The sequence below is a fragment of the Capricornis sumatraensis genome, chromosome 20, assembly GCF_032405125.1.
Source record: "Capricornis sumatraensis isolate serow.1 chromosome 20, serow.2, whole genome shotgun sequence".
Classification (NCBI taxonomy): domain Eukaryota; kingdom Metazoa; phylum Chordata; class Mammalia; order Artiodactyla; family Bovidae; genus Capricornis; species Capricornis sumatraensis.
The window spans coordinates 55,073,151-55,099,970 of record NC_091088.1 but is presented as its reverse complement, the minus strand read 5'-3'; the positions used below and the strand labels follow the sequence as shown (position 1 = coordinate 55,099,970).

General features: G+C 57.3%; 2 protein-coding genes across 2 annotated transcripts; both read left to right on the top strand.

Moving 5' to 3' along the window:
- Positions 1 to 522: 522 nt before the first annotated feature.
- On the top strand, positions 523 to 16,350 carry PRX (periaxin). The gene is made up of 7 exons (XM_068993388.1): positions 523 to 565; positions 5,741 to 5,784; positions 5,868 to 5,966; positions 6,099 to 6,227; positions 8,493 to 8,649; positions 11,825 to 12,021; positions 12,628 to 16,350. Exons 1-7 carry the CDS (start codon positions 523 to 525, stop codon positions 16,348 to 16,350), a joined length of 4,392 nt encoding a protein of 1,463 aa, XP_068849489.1.
- A 2,607-nt stretch (positions 16,351 to 18,957) lies between these two features.
- Positions 18,958 to 26,568, top strand: HIPK4 (homeodomain interacting protein kinase 4). Its single transcript, XM_068993457.1, has 4 exons — positions 18,958 to 19,422; positions 23,667 to 24,023; positions 24,892 to 25,740; positions 26,389 to 26,568. Exons 1-4 carry the CDS (start codon positions 18,958 to 18,960, stop codon positions 26,566 to 26,568), a joined length of 1,851 nt encoding a protein of 616 aa, XP_068849558.1.
- Positions 26,569 to 26,820: the final 252 nt, after the last annotated feature.

Below are 26,820 nucleotides of genomic sequence, written 5' to 3'. Positions count from 1 at the left end.
AGAGAGAGCGTGCGCCTGCAATGGGGGTAGGCCTCCTTGAGCCCATCAGTAGCCGTGACCACACCATGTCTTCCAACTTTCCCGGGAGGAGGGTTCTAGCTGGGTTCCACCACACCCCAACCTTTAGTGGCTGCCAGGCCTGGAAGGCATTTCCCAGAGCTCAGCACATTCCTGCCTTCCCCAGTGGCTGAGAGTGGGCAGGGGGCATTTCAGAGAGAAGGGAGGATGCCCCTGGCATTCTGGGATCCTGCCAGCCGGTCTCTGATCCCCCAAGCCCCTCAGGAGTGGGCCCCAACTGCTCAGGGTGGGGAGGGGGCTGCTGAGGGGCCAGCTAAGCTGATGTGAAAGGTGAGGGTGCCCCCTCTGCTGAGGGCCTGGAGGCCGTGCCCGGGTGGACAATGGGCCGGAAGCTGCTGATGTGCATTTTGGGGGTAATCCCCGGCCTCAGCCCAGCCCCGGCCCCAGGCTCCAGCTCAGAGAGCCAGGAGCATCCGAGGCAGCAGCCGGGTGGGTGTGAGGGGCATGTGGGAATACCTATGCTCCCTGTGCCGCCCCCCGGGGTCTGGTGAGTCAGGGCCGGCTGGGGGCCAGGGGCTGGGGGGTCAGGGTGAGGCCTGGTGGCCTTGGTTTGGGAGTTGGGCAGATGTGGGTTCAAATCCCGGTGCTACCTATTACCTGAAGTGGGTGACCTTGGGTGTCACTCCCCTCTCTGAGCCTCCTTGGCTGTTATATGAAGGGGACAGGGCATATTGCAGGGTCTTGGCGGTCCTGTAGAACTGTGGTTGGATCCCAGCCCCAGCACTTTCTGGATTTTTAACTAAAAACTGGGCCTTCATCTGCCTGTCTTGCATCCCTGATTCCAGGGGGCAAGCTTTGGGTGCCCAGCATGGTACATGATAGATGTCCCCCCAAGTGGCAACTCCATTAAACAGAGAAGTGGGGCTCCCTGGGTCCAGTCCCACTCAAGCCAAAAGTCCGCTGACAAGTCTAGCTGGTCCCCTAATTTGTTTGAATAATACAGAATGCGTATAAGTAGCAGTCACTCCGTGCCAGGAGCTTTTGAAAGTTTTTCGTCTCTTTTCACTCATTTTATCTTCACAACAAACCCATAAGGCAGGCACTTCTGTGATCCTTGTTTTAGAGATGGAGAAACTGAGGTGCAGAAAGATGCCGTGACTTGCCGAAGGTCACACAGCCAGGACACGGCTGAGCTGGGATTTGAACCCACATTAACTGGGAGAGAGAGTGGAAACAGTTTATTTTTAGGGGCCCCAGGAACCATGCCTGGGTCTGGAAGCCAGGGAATGGTGTTGGTAGGAGGCTAGTCTCCCATGGTACTAGCAACCTGTCAACCCCAGGATCAGGGCTCACGGTGGAGGTCTCAGCCCAGGCGAGGAAGAGCAGCTGTCTCCTCTGTGGCTCCCACCCCCTGGAGGGTGGATGTGTTTCCCCACCACCCACCCCCTGGTGATGTCATATCTCGGCAGCCAATGGCTGGGGTCTCCCCCTCCTCCCCCTCCCCATTCCTTTTCCCCCCCAGCCTGGGACCGGGGCTGAGCAGACAGACCGGACCTGGGAGCTCTCGAGCTGTCTGGAGGCCTAGTGGTAAGAGATGAGCCAGCCAGTTCCCATCCTGGCCAAGCTAAGAAGCTGTGGGAATGAGACCCAGGATCCTGGGAGGGTCTGGGAGGGTGTCTGAGGCTCAGGAGGCTGCAAGGTGTAGGAGTTAAAGGTACAGACTTTGAAACCAGACCCTGGGTTCAAATCCCAGTGTTCTCTTCTTTCTGGCTGTGTCGCTTTGGGCAAGATACTGCATTCATTGTGCCTCTGCTTTCTCACCTCTAAAATGGGCTGATGGGACTGCCCCGGTGGTCCAGTCTTTCTGTGCTTCCACTGCAGGGGCACAGGTTCCATCCTCACTGGGGAAGTTCCACCTATCTCAAAGTGCAGCCAAGAAAAAGCCAGGGGGGCTGATGGAGGCCACCTCACAGGGCTGACACGAGAGTAAATGAATTGCTGCTTATACAGAGCTGGGGCTGGATGCTGAGGGTGGGACAGGCTTTTTGGTCCCTGGAATAGAGTGCTGGGGAGGCAGTGCTGATCTTGCTGGTTTGGAAGCTGGTACCCAACCTGGATCTTGTCCCTCACCCAAAGTTCCTCTTTGGTAGCGGAGAAAGTGGGGCCACTGTGGGCAAAGGCTGGATATGAGACACTCTAAGATACTCAGCCCCCTGCCCCCCACACACAATTGCCTTCAGAGATTAGTTGCTATTACTTGAGCTCTTATACTGTATACTCCGAATATTCTAAGCACCTGCTATTATGTCATAATTCCTCAAAGCCACTATTATTGGCTCCATTTTACAGAGGAAGAAACTGAGGCCCTGAGAGGTGAAATTCAAACCTTGCCCCAGTATTCAAACCTGAGGAGTGCTGGAGCTGGGCCTAAATGAGGCACCCAGAGGCCACTGCCAGAATGCCTCCCCCTCCGCATCACTAGATGGCTTCAGATATCTCAGATATCTGGGGGCCTTGGATGAGTCAGGTCAACCTCTCACTCCCACTGCAAGGGCTCCAGGTCACTCTGGTCTTTGGGGTGGCTGAGGCTGTGAGTGGGGAGAATTCTTAAGTGATGTTGGTGCCAGGCATGGGGGTGGTGGAAGAAGGTACGGTGAGGCAAAGCTGGGGGCTTCCTCAGCAGGCCCAAAGCTCAGCTGAAGGGCTCAGAGTAAAAATGACACCCACCCAGAAGGGCAGGAGTGACATCTTAAATGAGCATCTGAGTTGTGACTTCCCCAGGGAGGTGTTGTTAGGATTTAATGAGCCCAGGCAGGGAAGAATCTTTGCATACAGTGAATGCTCAAGAAAGGGGATTCTCAGAATTCTGGAAGCTCAGGAATGGATCAGGGAAGTGCCACAGGAGCTCAAGAAATCGGCAGTTAGCCTCTGGAGAGTACTGCCTAGCCTTGATTCCCCAGGGAAGCCCCATTAGAGCGTCCCCTAACACAGGTCAGGCCCGCCCCCTGGGCACCTCCCTACCCCTCCTTCCCCTGCCTAGTGGGACAGCCAGAGCTGGGAACAGAGAGTGCCCCGGGTTGTGGGGTAGCGGGGGCGGGGTGGGGGGGTTTCCTTCCGAAGCTGCTCCCACCCAATCCCACCCCAGGAGCTGGGTACGTGGCTCAGGAAGGGCACAGTTGGGCTAAATATAACCTGGGCTGGGCAGCCGTCCCGGGCAGGGATGGAGAAGCTGGGCACTCTCTCTCTTGCCCTCACCCTGGCTGGGTTTCCGGTGCCAGCTTCTGGGTGTGACCTTCTCTGGCTTGTCCTGGACAGGGCGCTTGTGGCCCTGGAGACCCTCCCCTCCATCTCCACCATCTCCTGCGAGTACCAGGCTTCTCTCACCCACAGCTCAGGACACTACCTTGTATCAGGGACTAAGAGTTAGCTTTCAGACCGGGGTTCAAGTCCCAACTCCGTCACTGTGATATCCCACCCATCTCTGTCTCTCTTTTTTTTTCTTTTTGGCCATGCCCCATGGCTTGTGAATGGGATTCCCTGATGGCTCAGTGGTAAAGAATCTGTCCACCAGTGTAGGAGCTGCAGGAGACGCAGGTTCGATCCCTGAGTCAGGAAGATCCCCCGGAGGAGGAACTGGCAACCCACTCCAGTATTCTTGCCTGGAGAATCCCATGGACAGAGGAGCCTGGCAAGCTACTGTTCATGGGATTGCAAAGTTGGCTACATCTTAGCGACTAAACAACAACGTGGCTTGCGGGATCTTTGTTCCCTGACCAGGGATTGAACCTGGGCCCTGGCACTGAAAGTGCCGAGTCCTAACTGCTGGACTGCCAGGGAACTCCCTGTGATAGCCCATCTCTTAACCCTCATTTACTCATCAGTAAAATGGGGTACCATGAAGCCACAGCCGTAAAGTGTCTGCCTCGTCCAGTGTTGGCACTGAGTTGCTCTCAAAACACCTGTTTCTGGCACCCTTGATCCCCTCTGCCAGCCCAACTTCTGCCTCAACTGTTTTGCTGCCTAGGCCTCCTCCAGGGCTCAGAGTCACCAGTGCAAGTTAAGGTGCAGAGTTGGGGGTCAAGGGCACGGGTCCTAGCTGTATGACCCCAGACAGGTCACTTTCCCTCTCTGAGCCTCAGTTTCCAACCCTAAAATAGCCTCCACATCCAGAGTGATTTCAGGGCCTAAGGAGGCCTGCATAAGGCCCAGTCTAGAGGAAATAACCTGGATGTGGGGGTCAAGCCTGCTGGGAGGGGCCGGGGGTTCACAGGGGAGGCCAGGGAAGGACATGGAGAGCCAGAGAGGAGCCTTCTGACACCAGGGGTTGTGGCGGCGGGGGGAAGGCAACCAGTGGAGTGGGTACAGCTGGAGCATGGGGGGGTCTCTCTGTCTTCTGTCTCGGCCAGTGGTGGGCTATGAAGGGCCTTTGTGTGGCTGGGGGTGGGTGGGCAGGGGTGGAATGTGACCGAGCACAGCAGATGGGCCATTGTTTGAGGGAATGTGCCGCGTGAGGCCTGACCTTTCCCTGTGGAGTGGGGGTTGGTGAGTTGGCATGCCAGGTGGGGGCCAGGAGGACAAGGCTTGGAGGAGGGGGACAGGATCCATCTCCCTCCCCTAGAAGGGGCTGTCAGCAGAGACCCCAGCTCTGCCTCCTTCTCACTGGGCCATGTGACCTTGAATGAGGTTCTTGGCCTCTCTCAGGGGTTAGGGTTTTCTGCAGTGAGGTGGGAAGTGAAGGTCTTAGCCTAGGACTGGCAAAGAGTAACCACACAGTGCCCATTAGTTATTAGCATCTGTAGAAGCAGCTGGAGCCTTCAGACAAGTTAAAAGTCCTGGCTAGGCCATCCGTGACTCAGATGAGTGACTTTCCTTCTCCCAGTCTCAGACGTCTTCTGTAACAAGCTCAATAATTTTATTTTTTGGCCACACTCTTCAGCATGTGGGACCCAGATTCTCTGGCCACGGATCAAACCTGTGCCCCGTGCATTGGAAGTGTGCGGTCTTAACCACTGAACCACCAGGGAAGTCCCATGCCCAATAACTCTATTGATCTCACCAGGGTGTTCTGAAGTCCACAGACGCTGACCCCCGTGGGATATTCGAAACAAGATCAGGACCACAGGAAGTCCTCAGTGATAATCATGGCAAGTGCTTATGAAGTGCCTACCAGGTGCCCAGCACTGTATATTTACAAATACACGTAACCCTCTAACTAGCCCTGGGAGGTAGGTGCTCTCATTCACCCCATTCTATAGATGGGGAAACTGAGGCACAGAGAGGTGAGGTGATTTGCCTACCTGGCAAGTAGAGGCAATGGTTTTACAGTGAATTTGGCCCTCTTGGTCAGCCGAGGTGGTTAACATAGGGATGGTACTGTCAGAAAGGCCTAGGAGTCATTCCTGGCTATACTACTGCTTCTTGTCCAGCCACATCACCTTGGATAAAGGTTTTTGGAGCTTCAGGTTCCCCACCTGCACTTTGGGGACAGAGCAGCAACAGGGTTGCAGGGTTGCAGTCCCCAAGCCATGCAACAGGATGTGGAATCTTAGTTCCCCAAACAGGGACGAAACCCTTGCCCCCTGCAGTGGAAGCGTGGAGTCCTAACCACTGGACCACCAGGGAACCCGTGGGGATAGAATAATGACAGAGTGCAGGGAGGGTCAGACACTCAGGAATCATCAGTAGGGTCAGCCGACAGTAATGCTCACGTTATTCTTCTTAGAGCCCCGGACCCAGAAGGCTCAAGGAGCTGGAGGTGACCCTGAGGTGAGCACTGGCTGGTGCCACATGCCCCTCCCTGCCCTTTCCTGGCCTGCCTGGAGCCTCCTGACGTGGTCTTTCCCTGGCAGGCAGCAAGACCCCAGAGGAAAGGCGCAAGCCCCACAGACGACTGTGCGCCACCCCGGGCTGGGCTCCTGTTAGGAGCGGGTGCTTATGCGCAGGCAGTGGTGAGAGGACACTTGGGATTGGAGCGGGGGGCGGCCCTTCTCCCCATCTCATACCCACCCTGACCTTTAAGCCCGGCCTTCTCCCCGCATCTTCCCCTGGGTGGCCTCAAGCCTGCATCCCTGACCCCGCAGGCTCAGAGGCAGCTGCTCCATGCAGAACTGAAGCTGGTCCTGCAGCAGAAGGGAGAGAGGAAACCAGAGGAGCCGGGGGGCAAGGGGACTCCCAGCAGCGCCATGGAGGCCAGAAGCCGGAGTGCCGAGGTGAGTACCCTTCAAAGGGGACCTGCAGGGCCTTGGTGGGGAGCACTGACTAGGGTGGCACTGAGGCACTTCTTGGCTTCTCTGCCTCAGTCTTCCCATCTGTGAAATGGGGACAGCAACAGACTGTTATAGGTCGCTGTGAGGGAAAGAGAAATTAACATTCGTGATGTGCTTAACACAGTACCTGACACAGACTAAGATTCCAAGAAGCTAATTCACTGAGCATGGTGGTGGTTTAGTCTCTAAATCGTGTCCAACTCTTGCAACCCCATGTTCTGCAGTCCACCAGCCTCCTCTGTCCATGGGATTTCCTAGTCAAGAATACTGGAGTGGATTGCAATTCCCTTCTCCAGGGGATCTTTCCGACCCAGGAATTGAACCCATGTCTCCTACATTGCAGGTGAATTCTTTACCGACTGAGCTACAAGGGATAGGATCATACTGGAATTCTATTAATACTAAGCTAAAGAAAATAGAGTAGAAAGCCTCTTCATCAGAAGAGGCAGAATGGTGTAGGGGTTAAAGACATGGGGTTTGGATCTATAGGCTTACATCCCAGTCCTACCACTTCAGCTGTACAACCCTGAACAGATGACCTGACCTTTCAAACCCTCAGTTTTGCCATCAGTGAAATGGGGCAATGGTCCCCATCTCTGAGGGTGCTGAGGACTCACACTTATGTCATTTGCCCAGGGCCTGGTACCTAGCCTCCTTAAATGTGAGTGGCTTTCACTGTCATGGAGACAGAGCATAGCACTGACTGGATCCTACTGGATGCCAAGCATACAGTGGGTCTCCTTTTATAGCAGCCAAGCTGAGGCTGAGGGTGGCAGGCATGGGATAACATGCACAGAGGTCATTGCCTACAGGACAGCTTATGGGCTCTGAGGTCACACCCCCAAGGCTGAGGCCCCATCACTGAACTGGCTGTGTAGCATTAGGCAGTCACTTCACTTCTCTGGACCTTTGTGTCCTACTCTCTGCCCAAGCTGTGTGGAGGATGAAATGAGACACCACACATAAAATACTTGGCCCAGGGCCTGATGGTGGTGATGGTCATGCTTTTCCCTGTTGCCCCTACCACAACTCTTCCTACCCCTTCTCACCATGTTCTGCCCAGCACTCTAGACTCGGGGCTGCTGCTGTGGAGCATCTGGGCAAATTTGCTTTCCCTTCTCCAAGTCCTGGGCTCAGTTCTGGGCTCAACGCCAGTCTGTGCCAGCCTCAAGATACTGCCCATTACAGCATCCCCTCACATCTCTGTTGCTTCAATCACAATCAGAGATTCCTTCCATATACCCATGTCACCCAACTTTACAGGAGGGAAATGGGCCCAGAGAGGGCACAGTTCTCCCCTAGAGACACATAGCAGAGTGCATTCCTGGACGGGTTGTGAAACTGAGGTCTTTCACTGTCTCTTCTGGGAAGGCTGGATGTGGATCCCACAGTGCACTGCTGGGCCAGGACCAGGTCAGCACCATTTACAGTAAATACCAGGCATACCACGTCTGCCAGTCCACCCCTCATTACCCACGCACGGCCGCTCTTCACTAGATTCCCTCTCCAGTGGGCGTTATGCAGGGCTTGGGGTCACAGAGTACACAATAGGACAGTCATACATATTCAAGCCTTCAAGGAGGCCAGGCCCACCCCCACTCCTTCATACCGCACCCTTTCTTCGGGACCCCATCCTCAATTCCAGCCCTATTCTGCCGTTGTTAAAGCCCCTCCCCATAATTCAAGCCCGTCCATAGACTACGGGTCCCTTCCGCGCATCCACGGACACACTCTAGCCACACCCCTTTCCTATCTTTGGCCGCTCCTCTCCGGCCACTGTCCTCTATCTGGTCGCGCTCCAACCCCTAACCCCGCCTCCGAACTGACCACGCCCCCTTAGCAAACAGCCCCGCCCTCACTAGCAGGTCCGCCTCTCAATTGCAACTCAGGTTCCCTCTGGCCTCCCCGTCCCATCCCTCCTCTATGATACCACCCCTCGCCCCGCGTCTCCTGACTGCAGCCTTCGGGGCTCTCTCAGGCCAGTGAGCCGGGAGACCCACTGAACTCTTCCGTGGGTCTCAGAGAGCCGCCCTCGCGCTCACTTAAAGGGGAGATGCCGGCGAGAGTGGGCCCACACGACCGGCTTGAGCCCCGCCTGATCGCCTGTGCCCTGAGGACCCGGTTAAGAGCTGCTTTTAAGCGCGATGGCGGGCTCTGGGCGAGGTCCGGCCCCAGCGCCCCATGGCGACCCCTCGCCGCTCTCCACAGGAGCTGAGGCGGGCGGAGTTGGTGGAGATCATCGTGGAGACAGAGGCGCAGACCGGGGTCAGCGGCATCAACGTAGCGGGAGGCGGCAAGGAGGGAATCTTCGTCCGCGAGCTGCGTGAGGACTCGCCGGCGGCCAGGAGCCTCAGCCTACAGGAAGGTGGGCGGGGTGCGGGCACGGGGCGGGGCCTTCCTGCGGGGGCGGGAATCTGCCCTAGGCCCTGGGGCCGGGAGGCGGGGTTAAGGACTAGGGGCGGGGCTTTGTGTGTCTCGGTTTTGCGGTTGCTGATACCGGCTCTGGAGGTTCATTGTCTCCCAAATCTGCACTTAACTATCTTGTGATCTTTCTGTGACTCGGTTTTCTCACCTCTAAAATGGGACTTACTCTAGTACATACCTCATAGGGTTATTATGTAGATTAAATGAGTCAGTATTTGAAAACACAGCAGGTAACTAAGTGGCACATAGTAAGCACTATATAAGTGCTAGTTATAGTTTGGCTGTTGGGGCTGAAGAAAAGAGGCGGAGTTAACAACTTGGAGGGAGTGGCGAAGAGAGCTTAGTAAGGGATATTTTAAGTAACATGGATGAGGTTGATGCTTTATTCATGCAACAACTATTTACTGAGTGCCTTCTATTTCCAGATGTTATTCTGGGTGCTTGGGCTACTGCTGTGAACAAAACAGACAACACTCTCTGTTCCTATGAAGCTTACATTCTAGTGAGGAGAGACATATTTAAGCAAAATCTGTGAAATACATAGTACATTATATATACATAATTTATGGAAACTAATGTAAAATACAGAGTACACTAGAAGGCCGTGTATGCTTATGGAAGCTAGGAAGGAAGCTGCGTTTTTAAGTAGGATGAACCAGGAAGGGCAGAAAGGCCTGAAGGAGGTGAGGGAATGAGCTCTGTGGCCATCTGGAAAAGCATTCCAGGCAGAGAGAACCAGTGCAACTGCCCCAAGATGGGAGAGTGCCTGGTTTGTTGGAGAAACAGCAAGGAAGCCAGTGTGAATGGAGCAGCGTTAGTGAAAAGCAGAGTAAGAGATGAGGCCAGAGAAGAGAAGGGGTAGTTTTTTGAGGGCTTTATGGACCACGGGGAGAACTTTAATTTTTAATCAGAAGTTGTGAATGAAGAAAGAACATGAATTGACCATATTGAAATGCTGTATTAGCAGTAGACTGTAGGGGGCAGGATGGGGAGCAGGAAAAAAGGCTCCTATGATTATCCAGGTAAGAGATTGGTGATTTGTTGTTGTTCACTCGCTAGGGGAAGGGATAAACAGGGAGTTTGGAATCAACATGTACGCAGTGCTATATTTAAAATATTAATAGATAACCAAAAAGGACCTACTTTATAGTACAGGGAACTGACTCTTTGTGACCCCATGGATGTGAGAGCCGACTCATTGGAAAAGACCCTGATGCTGGGAAAGATTGAAGGCAAAAGGAGAAGGGGACAGCAGAGGATGAGATGGTTAAATACATGGATTTGAGCAAACTCCGGGAGTTAGTGGAGGACAGGGTGATACTTGGGGCCAAAACAGTGTTATTGGAGGTGAAGACAAGGCTTTGGATTCTGGATATAATCTGAAGGAAGAGTCTTCCGGACTGGATATGGGATTTTTGGAGAGGGGTCAAGGATGTGTCCAGGAATTCTTGACCTGAGAATGGAGTTGGTAGCCCCACAAATGGGAAACCCTGGGGCTGGAGCTTGTTTGGAGAAAGACCAGGAGTACAGTTTGAACCTGTCAAATGAGAGCTGGACACCAAGGCGGAGATGTGAAGGGATATGTGAAATTAGGATGGATGTGGGGAGTGTTGGGCTGGAGAGACGCAGTTGGGATCTTTAAACTCCTGAACCTGGGTGAGCTTCCCTAAGGGATAAGTAGTATGGAGAAGAGGAGAGGTCCAAGGCCTGAGCTGGCTCTCTGGGACTCTGTGTCTTTAAGAGGTCTGGGAGATGGGAGGAATCATCCCAGGAGGCTGAGAAGAAGCCCCCAGGGAGGTTCCAGAGGGTTGGGCACCCTGGAAGCCAAGCTGAGCAAGGAGATGAAAGAGAGAGAGTGAAGCTGGGTCTCAAGCAAGGGTTTAAATGGATGAAGTCTGGGACTTGACTGCTGGACTTAGCAGCTACACAGAGGTCACTGTATGAGACCTTGAGAGACCAGTTCGAGGCTCTGGGAGGGGGGGGTGTCAAAAGTGTGATTGGAGAAGTGAAAATAACGCAGTCAGACAACTCCATGAATTGTGCCATTAAAGTGAACAGATAAGTGGGGCAGAAGTTCCAGAAAGAGTGAGGTCAAGGCAACCTTTCTTTAAAAAAAAAAAAAATTATTTTTGGCTGTGCTGAGTCTTCGTTGCTTTTTGAGGGCTTTCTCTAGTTGCGGCAGCTGTGGGCTACTCTTCATTGCAGTATGTGGGCCTCTAGTTGCAGGGGCTTCTTCTGTTGCAAACACAGGCCATAGGCGCAAGGGCTTCAGAAGTTGCAGCTCATGGACTCAGTAGTTGTGGCACAGGGGCTTAGTTGTTCCGAGCCTCGTGGAGTCTTCCTGGACCAGGGATCGAACCCATGTCCCCTGCATTGGCAGGCCAATTCTTATCCACTGAGCCACCAGGGAAGTCCAAGACAACCTTTCTTATGGGAGAAAGAGTGGTATGTTCTTTGCTGATGACAATAATGTAGAAGAGAAGGACAAATTGATGATGATGTAGGGAGCAAGGGGAGAATTGCTGGAGTTTATCCCTGAAAAGGTGGTGGAGAGATTGACCCGAGCTAGGAGTGGGATTGGTTTATCCCTAGGACAGATGGAGAGTAGAGAAAATCGCCGCAGGACCAGGGCGGGTGAGTAATTGGGTGGGGGCTTCTGGAAGTTTTCTTCTGACTCTGTTTCTCAGTAAAAGAAAGCAGAATCAGTGTTTGAAGTGTGAGGTTCGGGGAGGGGGAGTAGAAAGGGGAGAGGTGCGGCAAAGGGGCTTGGATTTGCTCTAAGGGAGGCAGGGCTAAAGCCTAGGCCGAGGCTTTCTCCAAGTATCAGAACTTCAAACAGGGAGGAACTTTGTGTCTCAGTATCCTGTGCTCTTGGAGAAGGGCATGGCAAGCCACTCCAGCATTCTTGCTTGGAGAACCCCATGGATAGAGGAGCCTGGCAGCCTACAGTCCCACAGGGTCGTAAAAAGTCGGACACAACTGAAGCGATCGAGCACGCACTGCACGCGGGTATAGGCGGGGCCAAAAGTTTGGGCGGCGCCCTGCTGCACCGGCTCCAGGGAAGTGGGCGGGGCCGGAAGATGCCCACGCCCTGCTCACCTCCACCTGGCCTACAGGGGACCAGCTGCTGAGCGCCAGAGTGTTCTTCGAGAACTTCAAGTACGAGGACGCGCTCCGCCTGCTGCAATGCGCCGAGCCTTACAAGGTCTCCTTCTGCCTGAAGCGCACTGTACCCACCGGGGACCTGGCGCTACGGCCCGGGACCGTGGCCGGCTACGAGATCAAGGGCCCGCGGGCCAAGGTGGCCAAGCTGGTACGCGTGCTTAGCCCGGCCCCGGCCCTGGACTGCCCCAGCGATCCTGTCTCTGCGCCGTGAGCCCCACTGCCCCACACCCGTGGACCAGCCTTGCCCTCTGTCTCGTCACTAACCCAGCGCTAATCCCATCCACTGCCTCCTGTTCTCTGCCCCTAAACTCCTCCCTGGGGAGGGGGACCCACCCACCCAAACCAGGACCCTCACCCACCAGTGGTCCTGAACCAGAGAGGCCACGTTCAGTCAAGCCTAAGGGTGGCTCACTTACTACTGAGTGACTCTGGAGGAACTTCTTTACCTCCTTGGGCCTCAGTTTCCCCATCTCTAAAGTGAGGGTATTGGGGAAAATGGTGGACGAGGAGCCAGAAGTCTTGGGTCATAGTTTATACACCCCTGGTGATGCACTGTAAGAGTCCAAATTAAAGTCTTTGCCTTCCTGGGCAGTCATGGTGACATGACAGGCAGGAAGTGGGGATGGTGCTTTGGAGACAAGATGCTCCATCCAACACGTACCCATCCTGGTTAAATGACAGCATGGGGCTTCCCCCTGTCCACCCTAGGCCTCCCACTGTCCCACCGCCTCCTGCCTCTCTCCTCTCTCCCCAGAACATCCAGAGTCTGTCCCCTGTGAAGAAGAAGAAGATGGTGATGCCCGGGGCCCTGGGGGCCCCCGCAGACCTGGCCCCTGTTGACGTCGAATTCTCCTTTCCCAAGTTCTCCCGTCTGCGTCGAGGCCTCAAAGCCGAGGCTGTCGAGGGTCCTGTCCCAGCTGCCCCCACCCGCCGGCGCCTCCAGCTGCCTCGGCTGCGGGTCCGAGAAGTGGCCGAAGAGGCCCAGGTAGCCAGGCTGGCCGCCGCCGCTCCTCCCCCACGGAAGGCCAAAGCAGAGGCTGAGGTGGCAGCAGGACCCCGTTTCACGGCTCCCCAGGTGGAGTTGGTTGGGCCCCGGCTGCCAGGTGCCGAGGTGGGTGTCCCCCAGGTCCCAGCCCCCAAGGGGGAGGCGGCCCCTGCAGCAGAGGCCGTCAGCGGCTTTGCCCTCCACCTGCCAACCCTTGGGCTGGGAGCCCCAGCTGTCCCGGCCGTGGAGCCTGCGGCTGTAGGGATCCAGGTGCCCCAAGTGGAGCTGCCCTCCTTGCCCTCACTACCTGCTCTGCCCACACTTCCCTGCCTGGAGATCCGGGAAGGGGCTGTGGCAGTGACGGTACCCACCCTGGAAGTAGCAGCACCTACAGTGGGGGTGGACCTGGCCTTGCCTGGTGCAGAGGTGGAACCCCGAGGCGAGGTGCCCGAGGTGGCCCTGAAGATGCCCCGCCTCAGTTTCCCCCGCTTTGGGGCCCGAGCAAAGGAAGCTGCTGAGGCTAAGGTGAAGGGGCCCAAGCTTCGAATGCCCACCTTCGGGCTCTCTCTTCTGGAGCCCCGGCCTGCTGCTCCCGAAGCTCCTGAGAGCAAGCTGAAGCTGCCCACCATCAAGATGCCCTCCTTTGGCATCGGGGTCTCACCGCCGGAGGTCAAGGTGCCCAAGGGGCCTGAGGTGAAGCCCCCCAAGGTCCCAGAGGTCAAGCTCCCCAAAATGCCTGAGCCGGTCCTTCCAGAGGTGCGACTCCCAGAGGTGGAGCTCCCGAAGGTGTCAGAGATGAAGCTTCCGAAGGTGCCAGAGATGGCCGTCCCCGAGGTGAGACTTCCAGAGGTGCAGCTGCCAAAAGTCCCAGAGATGAAGTTGCCAAAGGTGCCAGAGATGGCCGTGCCCGAAGTGTGTCTCCCAGAAGTGCAGCTGCCGAAAGTCCCCGAGATGAAACTCCCCGAGGTGAAACTCCCCGAGGTGAAGCTCCCAAAGGTGCCGGAGATGGCCGTGCCGGAAGTGCGACTCCCAGAGGTGCAGCTGCCGAAAGTCCCAGAGATGAAGCTGCCGAAGGTGCCCGAGATGAAATGCCCGGAAATGAAACTCCCGAAGGTGCCGGAGATGGCCGTGCCGGAAGTGCGACTCCCAGAGGTGCAGCTGCCGAAAGTCCCCGAGGTGAAACTCCCCGAGGTGAAGCTCCCTAAGGTGCCAGAGATGGCCGTGCCAGAAGTGCATCTCCCAGAGGTGCAGCTGCCGAAAGTCTCGGAGATGAAAGTCCCTGATGTCAAGCTCCCCGAGGTGAAGCTCCCAGAGATAAAACTCCCCAGGGTGCCGGAAATGGTCGTGCCGGACGTCCACCTCCCGCAAGTGCATCTGCCAAAGGTGTCGGAGATGCGGCTGCCAGAAGTCCAGGCGCCCAAGGTCCCGGAGGTGCATCTGCCGAAGGCACCAGAAGTGAAGCTGCCCAAGGCTCCGGAGGCGCAGCTAAAAGCTGCCAAGTTAGAGGAGGCAGAGGGCATGGACTTCGGCTTCAGGATGCCCAAGGTGACCTTGCCCAAGCTAGGGAGGGCGGAGTCCCCATCTCAGGGCAAGCCTGGTGAGGCAGGCGCTGAGGTCTCGGGGAAGCTGGTGACACTTCCGTGTCTGCAGCCAGAGGTGGGCAGCGAGGCTCGTGTGGGTGTCCCCTCTCTCACACTGCCCTCGGTGGAGCTAGACCTGCCGGGGGCCCTGGGCCTGGAAGGGCAGGCCGCGGCCGCCGAAGTGGGCAATGGGGAGCAGGCAGAAGCAGCTGGGGTCGGGGGCGCTGCCTTCCGGTTGCCTTCCGTGGAGATCGCCACCCCACAGCTGCCCACGCTGGAGGAAGGGCAGGCAGAGGTGACAGAGGCGAAAGTCAAGCCCTCCTCCAAGTTCTCCCTGCCCAAGTTTGGACTCTCGGGGCCAAAGGTGACCAAAGCAGAGGCTGAGGGGGCCGGACGAGCTGCCAAGCTGAAAGTGTCCAAGTTCGCCATCTCACTCCCCAGGGCTCGGGTGGGGACCGAGGTGGAGGCCAAGGGCACAGAGGAGGCAGGTCTGCTGCCCGCCCTCGACCTGTCCATCCCACAGCTAAGCCTGGATTCCCATCTGCCCACAGGCAAGGCAGAGGTGGCTGGGGCCGATATCAAGCTCAAGGGGCCCAAGTTCGGCCTGCCCAAGTTTGGGGTCAGGGGCCGGGACACTGAGGTGGGAGAACTAGTGTCAGGGGCGGCTGAGCTGGAGGGCAAGAGCAGGGGTTGGGATGGGAAGGTGAGGATGCCCAAGCTGAAGATGCCCTCCTTTGGGCTGGCTCGAGGGAAGGAAGCAGACATCTCGGGTGGGCGAGTCAGCCCCAGGGAAAAGCCAGGGTCCACAGCTGTGCAACTTAAGATCCCTGAGGTGGAACTGGTTGCTCTGGGGGCCCAGGAGGAGGGGCGGGTAGAGGAGGAGACAGCCGGCAGCCGAGGACGGCTCGCAGGCCTGCAAGTGTCCCCAGCCAAGCAGGTGGGCACTGAGGCCCAGGATGGGGGGCTGAGGATGCCGCTGGGCATCTCCCTGCCCCAGGTGGAGCTCACCGGCTTTAGGGAGGCCACCCCGGGCCAGCAGGCTGAGAGTTCTGCCCCTCCAGCAGAGGGCACAGCGGGCTACAGGGTCCACGTGCCTCAAGTGACCTTGGCTCTACCTGGAGCCCAGGCGGCGGGTGGCGAGCTGTTGGTGGGCGAGGGTGTCTTCAAGATGCCCGCTGTGACAGTGCCCCAGCTTGAGCTGGACGTGGGGCTGAGCCGAGAGGTGCAGGGTGGGGAGGCCACCACCAGTGAGGGTGGGCTGAAGCTGAAGGTGCCTACGCTGGTGGCTAGAGCTGGGGCCGGGGCTGAGGGGCCGGGCGACCAGTCCGCAGAGGCAGAGCGCACCTTCCACCTCTCCCTGCCCGACGTGGAGCTCTCCCCACCTGCTGTGGGCACCCACGCTGAGTACCAGGTGGCAGAGGGTGAGGGAGATGCCGGACACAAGCTCAAGGTGCGGCTGCCCCGGTTTGGCCTGGCACGGGCCAAGGAGGGGGCTGAGGAAGGTGAGAAGGCCAAGAGCCCAAAACTCAAGCTGCCCCGCGTGGGCTTCAGCCAGAGCGAGGCGGTCAGTGGGGAAGGCTCCCCCAGCCCCGAGGAGGAAGATGCGGAGGGCGGCGGGGAAGGGGCCTCCGGGCGCCGAGGTCGTGTCCGAGTCCGCTTGCCCCGTGTAGGCCTGGCTGCCCCTTCCAAGGCCTCCCGGGGGCAGGAGGGCGAGGCGGCACCCAAGTCTCCCAGCGGGGAGAAGTCACCCAAGTTCCGCTTCCCCCGGGTGTCCCTAAGCCCCAAGACCCGGGGCGGGAGTGGGGACCAGGACGAGGGTGGATTCCGGGTGCGGCTGCCCAGCGTGGGGTTTTCCGAGATGGGCCCTCCAGGCCCCGCGAGGATGGAGGGGGCTCAGGCTGCCGTCATCTGAAAACCCCTGAGCAGAGGGAGACCGCCGCCCCCACCCCCGTCTCATCTTTCCCATCCCCCACCCTTGTTCTGTGTGTGAGGTAACTAGCACTAACCCTCAGAAGGCTGGGAGGTGGGCAACTGACCAGGGCAGGTCCGGGGTGGCCGTGCCTGGCTCTTTGGCAGGAGTGCCTATGTCTTGCCAAGTCATGTGAATAAAATAATCCAGAGGTGGCTCTGTGTGGGGTCTCCTCTGTGTGCTCGCGTTGCAGGGGTGGAGTGCGGCGGGTTGGGGGTGGGCCAGAGAAAGGAGTCCCTTGAGGTCTGGCCTGAAGGGGTCCTCTGTGCAGGGAGACAGCCCAGAGTCAGGAAGGCCTTGGTGTGGGCCTGGTGGGAGGGGGGCTGTTCAAAATTCCCAGGGGCCTCTGAGCTGGGGAAGTGCCCCAGCAGAGCCCAGGGACCCCTGTGCTGGGGACTCCACGTGTCCTGCGGGGTCCCTTCTGCCAGGACAACCCCAGGAGCCCTAAGCAGAAAACGCTTGCTACCCCCTGCCCTCCGCTGGCCACCTCCCCACCTCGAGAGCACTCCTGCACCCTTGCTCTCCTTTTCCCGCCTGGCTGGTTTGACTACCGGTCCACCCCTGCCCTACCCAGGGAGGCCTTTCCCGGTCCCCTCTCCAAGCTCCCGGGTTCAGAACTTCCACTCCATGACACCCTAGGACTAAGTCCCAGGATTGTCAGCCCCTACTGGGGCTGGGCCTCAGCTCCCAGGGACCCCTCCCCACTCAGGATCTAAGCCCCCACCAGGGTCCCCATTACACTGAGGTGCCCCAGGTAAGCTGTCCAGGTGCAACGCTCCCGGTGATGCCGCTATAACCGCCACTCCACTCTCGTCACGCCTCCACCCTCCCATTCTAGAGGAAGAAGGGCTGTGCCTTTGAGTTGTCCCAATGAGTATGTGTGTGCGCCTGTTCAGTCACTTAGTCGTGTCCGACTCTTTGTGACCCCATGGACTGTGGCCTGCCAGGCTCCTCTGTCCGTGGGATTCTCCAGGCAAGTGTACTGGAGCGGGTTGCCATTTCCTCCTCCAGGGGATCTGCCCGACCCAGGGGTCAAATCCGTGTCTCCTGCATTGGCAGGTGGATTCTTAACGGCCAGTGCCACCTGGGAAGCCCTGGGTTGTCCCAGTCTCCTCACTTAATCCATCACCTTCTTCCTTCAAGCTGACACCCCTTGGAGTTTTTTTACACATATATAGTGTAAGGATCAGATAAGGCTTCTAAAGCATTCAATATGTGTTTTAATGTTTCAGTGTTAAATTTCCTAAAGTCTGCTCCCCCGAACTGCCAATCCATGCTTCCGTCCCATTGTTATCCAGGCCAGAGCCCTGGGCCCTGTCCTGCACGGCTCCCTCCTTTGCCCATAACTGGCCAGTCCCATGGTCTGTCCTCCTGGCCTCCTGAGTGTCCCATCCACCTGCCTCTCCCGCCTCTCCCACCTGGACTCTGCTGCAGGCTGGGGGCTTCCACTCTTGCCCCCTCCAATCCACTCTTCTTCACACAGTTTCTGACACTCAAAATCTGACCCTGGGGAGTTCCTTGATGGCCTAGTGGTTAGGATTCATCTCTGTCACTGCTGTGGCCTGGGTCTGATCCCTGCTTGGGGGGAACTGAGATCCTGCAAGCTTTGAGGCCAAAATTTAAAAATAAGTAACTAAATAAAATTTTCAATCTGCCTTCCTCATTCAAAGTCCTTCTGTGGCTCCCCAGGGCCCTCACTTGTTGGTGTCTAGTCACCAAGTTGTGTCTGACTCTTTTGTGACCCCATGGACTGTAGCCCGCCAGGCTTCTCTGTCCATGGCATTTCCCAAGCAAGAATGCTAGAGTGGGTTGCCATTCCCTTGTCCAGGGGATTTTCCCAACCCAGGGAGCGAACCCACTTCTGTTGCATTGGCAGGTGGATTATTTACCAGAGCCACCGGGGAAGCCCAGTGCTCTCAGAACAAGGTCCAGACTCCTTAGCCTGGCACTCAAGATCCTTTGCAACCTGGCCTCGCGTTAACCACTCCGCCCCCTCCCCAGGGAAGCCACAGGCAGGGCCAGGTGTTTTCTGAACACAGACACACCCACAAATCCCCTAGCTTGGGAAGCCTGCAGCTTCTCACCTCTGTTTAGGGATGTCCCATTGCTCTCTGCCCAAGGCCCATGTTCAGGCTCCCTTCTCTTTCGACCTTTCACCTCTCCAGCCTCTCCAGGGTTCCGCCCCTGGGCGGGGGAGGGGAGGCCCTACCTGCCACCCCACCCCCCCATTCCAGCCAGGGGCTCAGGTCTCCAACAACAGAACCAGAGCCACTCAGCAACGCTGGAACCCATTCGGGGGGGCCTGGGGCCCCTCGTCCCAAGCCGGGAGGGCTTTGGGGGAGGGGTGCGGCCCCTGGAAGACTCACCGTGTGGCCCAGGGGTCTGGGGGTTGCCAGGGAGGTGGGGGCGAACCTTGCAGGGCAAGGCACGAGTGAGGTCCTCTTTCCCCCACTGTGGGGGCCTTGGGGCCAGTGTCGGGGGGGGAGGCCTCAGAGGCAGAGCCCGTGGAAGAGGGGTGGCGGCAGGGCGGCGTCCAGAGGCAGGGGCACCATGGCCACCATCCAGTCGGAGACTGACTGCTACGACATCATCGAGGTGCTGGGCAAGGGCACCTTCGGGGAGGTGGCCAAGGGCTGGCGGCGAAGCACAGGCGAGATGGTGGCCATCAAGATCCTGAAGAACGACGCCTACCGCAACCGGATCATCAAGAACGAGCTGAAGCTGCTGCGATGCATGCGGGGCCTGGACCCCGAGGAGGCCCACATCATCCGCTTCCTTGAGTTCTTCCACGACGCCCTCAAGTTCTATCTGGTCTTCGAGCTGCTGGAGCAAAACCTTTTCGAATTCCAGAAGGAGAACAACTTCGCGCCCCTCCCCGCCCGCCACATCCGCACGGTCACCCTGCAGGTGCTCCGGGCCCTGGCCAGGCTCAAGGAACTAGCCATCATCCACGCTGATCTCAAGCCCGAGAACATCATGCTGGTGGACCAGACCCGCTGTCCCTTCAGGGTCAAGGTGAGTGCGCCACCCCAGGGCAGCAGGTCCCTGCTCCTGTTCTCACCCAGCTTACCCCAGCCCTGGGGTCTCTCCTTGACCCTGGGGTCTCCCTGGGTCCCACCTCCCCAAACTGAGGTCTCTCCCTCCTTGTCCACGATGGTTCTGCCCACCTCCTGGCTCTGAAATTCCTCTCTTCCCCCATCCCAGTCCTGACCCCCTCTCCCTGCCAGTCCTGAGGGCTCCCCGTCCTTGTTCCATTCTTGGCTCAGCTCCTCTGTCCTGCTCCCGTCCCTGCGACCTTCTAGCTGGGGAGACAGTGAAAGTGAAAGTGAAGTCGCTCAGTCGTGTCCGACTCTTTGTGACCCCATGGACTATAGCCCGCCAGGCTCCTCTGTCCATGGGATTTTCCAGGCAAGAATACTGGAGTGGGTTGCCATTTCCTTCTCCAGAAGATCTTCCCAACCCGGGGATTGAACCTGGGTCTCCTGCATTGCAGGCAGATTCTTTCCCATGTGAGTTGTAGCCGGGGAGATAGAGTCTCCAAGATAAATGGGCAAAATAAGCTATGTGAACGAGAAGGAGACAAGATGAAATCAGGAGGAGGAGGATGTGGGGTGGTGATGAATGAAACTTTAGGCTCTGTGGTCAGGGAGGCCTCCCTGAGAAGGTGACATTTGAGGGAAGGTTTGAGAGAAGGAGGGAGCTGTGTTAACATCTGGGGGAAAGCATCTCAGCAGAAGGAGCAGCCAGTGCAAAGGCCCAGAGGCAGGAGTAAGTATATGAAAGTGTGAAACTGAAGGTGTTTATCGCTTCTAGGCCTTTTGGCTAAGATCAAGTGTAAAAGTGTTAGTTGCTTAGTCATGTCTGACTGTTTGTGACCCCATGGACTGTAGCCTGCCAGTCTCCTTTGTCCATGGGATATTTTCAGGCAAGAATACTGGAGTGGGTTGCCATATCCTTCTCCAGGGGATCTTCCCAACCCAGGGATTGAACCCGGGTCTCTTGCATTGCAGGCAGATTCTTTACCATCGTATATATATAAACGCACAAGTATGTGTGTTTGAGGAGCAGTGAGGAGGCCAGCGTGGCTGAAGCAGAGTGACTGAGGGGAAGAGGGAGGAAACGAGACCAGGGACGGGATGGGGCGGGGGCGTACAGGGCCTCGTGGGCCTCAGGGAGGATTTGGGTTTTATTCCGAGAGAACGGTGGAAGCACGGGAGGATCCTGGGCTGAGGAGGGGGTGTAGTCTAACGCAGGTGCTCACGGGCTCCCTCTGGCTGCAGGAGGGGAACTGACTGAGGGGCCGGAGCAGAAAGAGAGAGAGAGAGACTGCCCCCGGTCCAGGTGGGTGGGGTCGTGGGAGAAGAGATGTGTTTGGGGGTGGGGTTTCCGGGTAGATTTGTTTCTTTTGGTTACCCCCTCGGCTGGCGGGAATCTTAGTTCCCTGGCCAGGGATTGAACCTGGGCCACAGCACTGAAAGCACGGAGTCCTAACCACCGGACCACTAAGGAAGTCCCTCTGGGTAGATTTTAGAACAGGTTGTTGTACGGCAGAAACCAACACAACGTTGTAAAGCAATTTTTCACCAATTAAAAAAATGATTAAAAAAAAGATTTTAGAACAGGACTTGCTGGCAGATCTGATGTGACGTGTGAGAGAGGAAGTGAGGGAGGCTGAAAGGCCTGTTGGCCTGAGTGACTGGAAGGACAGCAGCAGGATCCTTCATCGTGAGTTTGTTCATCAGCAAACATTTTCGGAGGGCTGCTCTGGGCCTGACCCTGAGCTGGGCACACAGGTGCCTCCTCTGAGCTGTCGCGGGTCCTTGGGCTCCCCCTTCCCCACTCTGACCCTTCTGTCTGCTTACAGGTTTGTTACTCTCTGATGATGGGTCTGAACTAAGAGCCTTGTGCGGGCAGGGCCAGGGGCGTTTCGGTCACTCCCGTGTGTTCAGCATTTCCCAGCATAGCACCTTTGTGGAGTCAGTGCTAAATGAACGTCAGAGACACAGGGAGATACAGAGACAGGAAAAGGCAGATCATTCTGTCCCAACAGATGGAGGGAGAGAGACCCAAGGAAGGAGCGATTCCCACAAATAGAGCAGGAGGCAAACAGGACAGAACCACAACACCTGGTCTGTGTTGGCACCCCCGCCTTGTTTGTGGGATGAGCGAATGAATGAATGAATTCCATGAAGGCCGACTGAATGATCGGGGTCATCCAAACTTTCTGGGATTCAGGCCTCAGCAGTCTGTGTTGAGTCCAGATCAATAACTATTTGGTGTAACACTGCCTTCTGCAGATAGAAGGTAAGGGATGGCTGAATGAAAAGCAGAGTAACTCAGGGAGGGAAACCGAGGGAGAGACTGAGATACGGTCACAGAGATTCAGAGTAAAAACGGCGGACGGCTCCCCGAGAGGCATGGCAAGACACAAGAGTTTTCAGTCATTCACAACGTGACTTCGACAGGTTGTTCATCAAGCACCTGTGTGAACCAAGGGCCGGTGTGGGGTGTCAGCAGTGCTTGATGGGTTTCAGGGTGGTGTCCTTCTAGTGGGCCCGAGAGAGACAGAGAGGAGAGATGCAGACAAGCAATGAGGAGGCCAAGAAAAGAGAGAGACACCAGCCCAACAAGAGACAGAAAGAAGGAGAATGACCGGGATAAAAAAGTCAGTTCAAACATTCATTCACTCTCTCCTGGGCCCCTACCGTGTGCCAGGCACTGTTCCAGCCATCTAGGGATGCAGCAGTGAATAGATAAAATTCTTGCCCTCATGCGACTGATGTCCTCGTTGGATAGAAAAGCAATGAACTCCATACAAAACTAAAATACATGGTATGTGAAATGGTAGCAAGAGCTATGGAGAGGGACTTCCCTGGTGATCAAGTGGCTAAGACTCCTTGCTCCCAATGCAGGGGGCCCGGGATCTAGTTCCTGGTCAGGGAACTAGATCCCACACGCCGCATCTGAAAGACCTCATGTGCTGCAACTAAGACCTGATTCAGTCAGGAAAAAAAAAAAAAAGAGCTATGGAGATAAACAGGGCTAGGGAGGTAAGTGCGGCTTCCAAGGTGGGGCTAGTGGTAAAGAACTCTCCTGCCAATGCAGGAGACATGAGACTGGGGTTCGATTCTTAGGTTGGGAAGATCCCCTGGAGGAGGGCATGGCAGCCTGCTCCAGTATGCTTGCCTGGAGAATCCCATGGACAGAGGACCCTGGTGCGCTACAGACCATGGGAGTTGCAAAGCGTCAGATACGACTGAGTGACTTAGCACGCACACAGGGAGGTGGGTGAGAAGGGTGGGGTGTGCTGTTTTCGATAGGATGGTCAGCAGAGGGCTCCCTGAGAAGGTGACATTTAAATAAAGACTTGAGGTGAGGGAGGCAGCCACGTGGACATCCAGACGAAGATCTGTCTAGGCCGAGGGAACAGCCACTGTAAAGGCCCTGAGCTGTGAGTGTGTCTGGGTTGTTCAAGGATTGCAAGAGGCGGGTGTAGCTGGTGCTACGTGACCATGGGTAGGGGACGAGGCAGATTGTCGGAGTCTTGAGGGCCAAGGGATGAAGGCTTCAGCTCTTACCACAGGATGTGGTAAAGCTGCAGGAAGATTCTGAGTAGGAGAGTGACGTGATCTGACTCAGGTGGTCACAGGATCCTTGGGGCTGCCTGTGAGAATCAGATTGGAGGGCTGGTGGGGCGGGGCGGGTGTGGGCAGGGGAGGAACAGGGAGACCAGCAAGGAGGCCCTGACGTTAGTCTGGTGTGTTAGTCGCTCAGTCGTGGCCGATTCTTTTTCGACCCCACGAGCCGTTGCCCACCAGGTTCCTCTGTCCATGGAATTCTCCAGGCAAGAATACTGGAGTAGGTTGCCACTTCCTTCTGCATTTTCTTCTCCAGTAGCCTAGGTTGGGGATGAAGGAAGACAGGACCAGGGTGGGGGCTGAGAATGGGACACAGAGTGAGCAGAACAGAAAGTGGGTGGAGTCAGGAAGATTTGTTGATGGACAAGGCATGGGGGAGAAAGAAAGAGACAGAGGTTAACCCCCAGGGGCATACATTCTAGTGGAGAGAAACAGAGATTGAGAGACCAGCACACAAACCAGAAACAAGGGCTGGAGGAGAGAGGGACATAAAGAAGAGACCAAGATTCAGAAGTGCAGCAGCAGAGAGTCAAGTGGCAGATGTAGAAGGAGCCCACCGAGAGATGCCAGGGGAGGCTCATACGGGCTGCCCCTGCCCACCTGCCTCCCTCCTCCTGCCAGGTGATAGACTTCGGCTCAGCCAGCATATTCAGCGAGGTGCGTTACGTCAAGGAACCCTACATCCAGTCCCGCTTCTACCGGGCCCCCGAGATTCTACTGGGGCTGCCCTTCTGCGAGAAGGTGGACGTGTGGTCCCTGGGCTGCGTCATGGCCGAGCTGCACCTGGGCTGGCCCCTCTACCCGGGCAACAACGAGTACGACCAGGTGCGTTACATTTGTGAGACGCAGGGCCTGCCCAAGCCCCACCTGCTGCATGCCGCCCGCAAGGCCCACCACTTCTTCAAGCGCAACCCACACCCCGACGCCGCCAACCCCTGGCAGCTGAAGTCCTCGGCTGACTACCTGGCTGAGACCAAGGTAGAGGGGACAGGTGGGGGCGAGGGCAGTCAGTGTGGGCAGTCTGCTGCACCCAGAAGAAATAAAATCTAGGTTAGATCTCAGAGAGGACTGGAAGCTTGGCGGGGGGTGGGATGCAGGCTGTGGGAGTTGTTACAGCAAGATGGATCTGAGTGAGACCCCGGGTGGGACTGGAAGTCAGGGCGGCCACCTCTGCAGCCAGAATCATCAGAGTTCTGCGGCAAGAGTCTGGATGAGACAGCAGAGAGGATGGAAGTCTGGGCCAGGCGTGGGAGCTGTCACAGGAAGAGAGGGGTCTGGGTGAGACCGAAGGTGGGACTGAAGTACCCAGCAGACCTTAATAACCCCTGGGAGAATGGTCTGGGCTTGACTCATTGGAGGCCTGAGGGCTGGGATCAGACGTGGGGATCAGCTGTGGCAGCCAGAGGGGTCAGCATTTGATTCCAAAAGAGGCACCCCTTCTGCTCGTTGCTGGCAGGGGCTGCACCCATGGCTCAGGGAAGAACGGGAGGGCTGGGGCAAGAGCCAGCTGGGGTCAGTGAGAGCCCTGGGTTAAACAGGAGGACCAGAGGTCATGGTCAGCTCTTCTTCCTGCAGCAATAGGCGGGGTCTGGATGAGATTAGAGGGGGCCTCTCTTGGTAGGGAGCAAGTGTGACCTTCCCAGCAGTAAGAGAGCACCAAGTCAGATCCCAGGCAGAACTGGAAGTCAGGGTTCCCGTGTGCAGACTTCATAGCCATGAGAGAGCTCTGGGCCAGACTGGAGGGCCGACTGGAAACTAGGGCGGGGGTTCAGATGTGGGCCCCACAGCAGGAGAGCCTGGGGCCGGAACTCCATGCCCACCCCTGCCCCACCCTGCGTCCCACCAGGTGTGCCCACTGGAGCGCCGTAAGTACATGCTCAAGTCGCTGGACCAGATCGAGACGGTGAATGGAGTCGGGGCGGCCAGTCGGCTGACCTTCTCGGACCGTGAGGTGCTGGCGGAGCACGCCGATCTCAAGAGCATGGTGGAGCTGATCAAGCGCATGCTGACCTGGGAGTCGCACGAACGGATCAGCCCCAGCGCCGCCCTGCGCCACCCCTTCGTGTCCATGCAGCAGCTGCGCAGCGCCCATGAGACCACCCGCTACTACCAGCTCTCGCTGCGCAGCTGCCGCCTGTCCCTGCAGGTGGAGGGCAAGCTACCCACGTCAGTCTTGGCTGCCGCGGAAGATGGGCCCCCCTACTACCGTCTGGCCGAGGAGGAGGTGGCCATGGGCCTGGGCAGCACAGGGGGCAGCGGGCCCTTCTTCCGAGAGGAGAAGGCCCCCGGCATGCAGAGGGCCATCGATCAGCTGGACGACCTGAGCCTGCAGGAGGTGGGGCGTGGGCTCTGGGGCGAGACCCATGCCGATGTGGTCCCCGACGTGCTGGCCCCACTCAAGGCCGCCGCTGTGGGCCGTCGGCTGCCTGAGTCCAGCCCTGAGCCCATCCTGGCCTTCTATGGCAGCCGCCTGGTGGGCCGCCACAAAATCCACAAGCCACCGGCTGGCTCCAAGTCCGACTCCAACTTCAGCAACCTGATCCGGCTGAGCCAGGCCTCACCTGAGGACGACACCCCGTGCAGGGCCAGCGGCTGGGCAGAAGGAGAGCGCCTTGGGGCCTCTGCTGAGCCGCCTGTCATCCCACAGCGTGACGGGGATGGGCCAGACATCAAGGACATGGCCATGGATGCTGAGGTGAGCTGGGTGGGGGTGGGGGGCGGCCAGGGTGCAGTTGATTCTGGGGTTGGGGCACAGGGAACCAGCCTGGCCTCCCACACATCTGAGTGGCCTGTAGTTGGCTCAGGGTCCAACACACACTACTAGCCCACCCTCGGGATGTGATGAGGCTCAGCAAACACTAAGACACTCAGGTGACAAGGTTCAGCAAACATGAACCCATATTCAGGCTGTGTAAAAACTCAGAACATCATAATCCACATGTGGGAACTGATAAAGGCCCAGAACCCTGAACAAGACCATAGCACAGCTCACCCACCTCCAGGAAGATGGGACAGAGGCTCAGCAAACACTCCTTCAGGGCACATTATGGTCTCAGCAAACACTCCTTCAGGGCACATTATGGTCTCAGCAAACACTCCTTCAGGGCACAGTAAGGTCTCAGCAAACACTCCTTCAGGACACATTAAGGTCTCAGCACACACCATTTAAGCCTCCAAAATGTCAAGAGGGTTCAGGATGTACAAAATTGTCCTCAGGAAGTCACAAGGAAGCAGTTGGGACCGAAGGAGTCCATGAGCGGGCAGGCTGGCTGTTTCCAGGGTGGAGGTGGGACGTGGGGAGGGGGCTTCCTGGGTGATGCCCATCTCTGCTCCTCCCCAACAGAGTCCAGGCCCTGAGCTCTTCAACCCCAACAGCTGTCCTGGGGAATGGCTGAGTGAGCCAGACTGGACGCTGGAGGGCCTCAGGGGGCCACGGGTTCAGGGGCTCCCCCCACGCCATGCCCACCCACATGGTCCACCCCGGGCCACCAGCTTTCTGCAGCACGTCGGCGGGCACCACTGATGGGTGACCCCACCCCTGCCCATCGCTGGGGGCTGCGCTGACGGGGCTGGCAACCCCTTCCTCAGAGCCATCCCCTGAACCGACAAATTATTCTTACAGAAAGATAGTTATCCAGAAATTCCCCATTCCCCCCCGCCGCCCACGGTGCATGTCTGCACACACACCCTGAACACAGAAGGGTTTTGGGGTCTGACCTGTGGCCCCCTGGGCCAGAGGTATGCAAGAAGGGGGGGCTTCACCCCACTGGCCGAG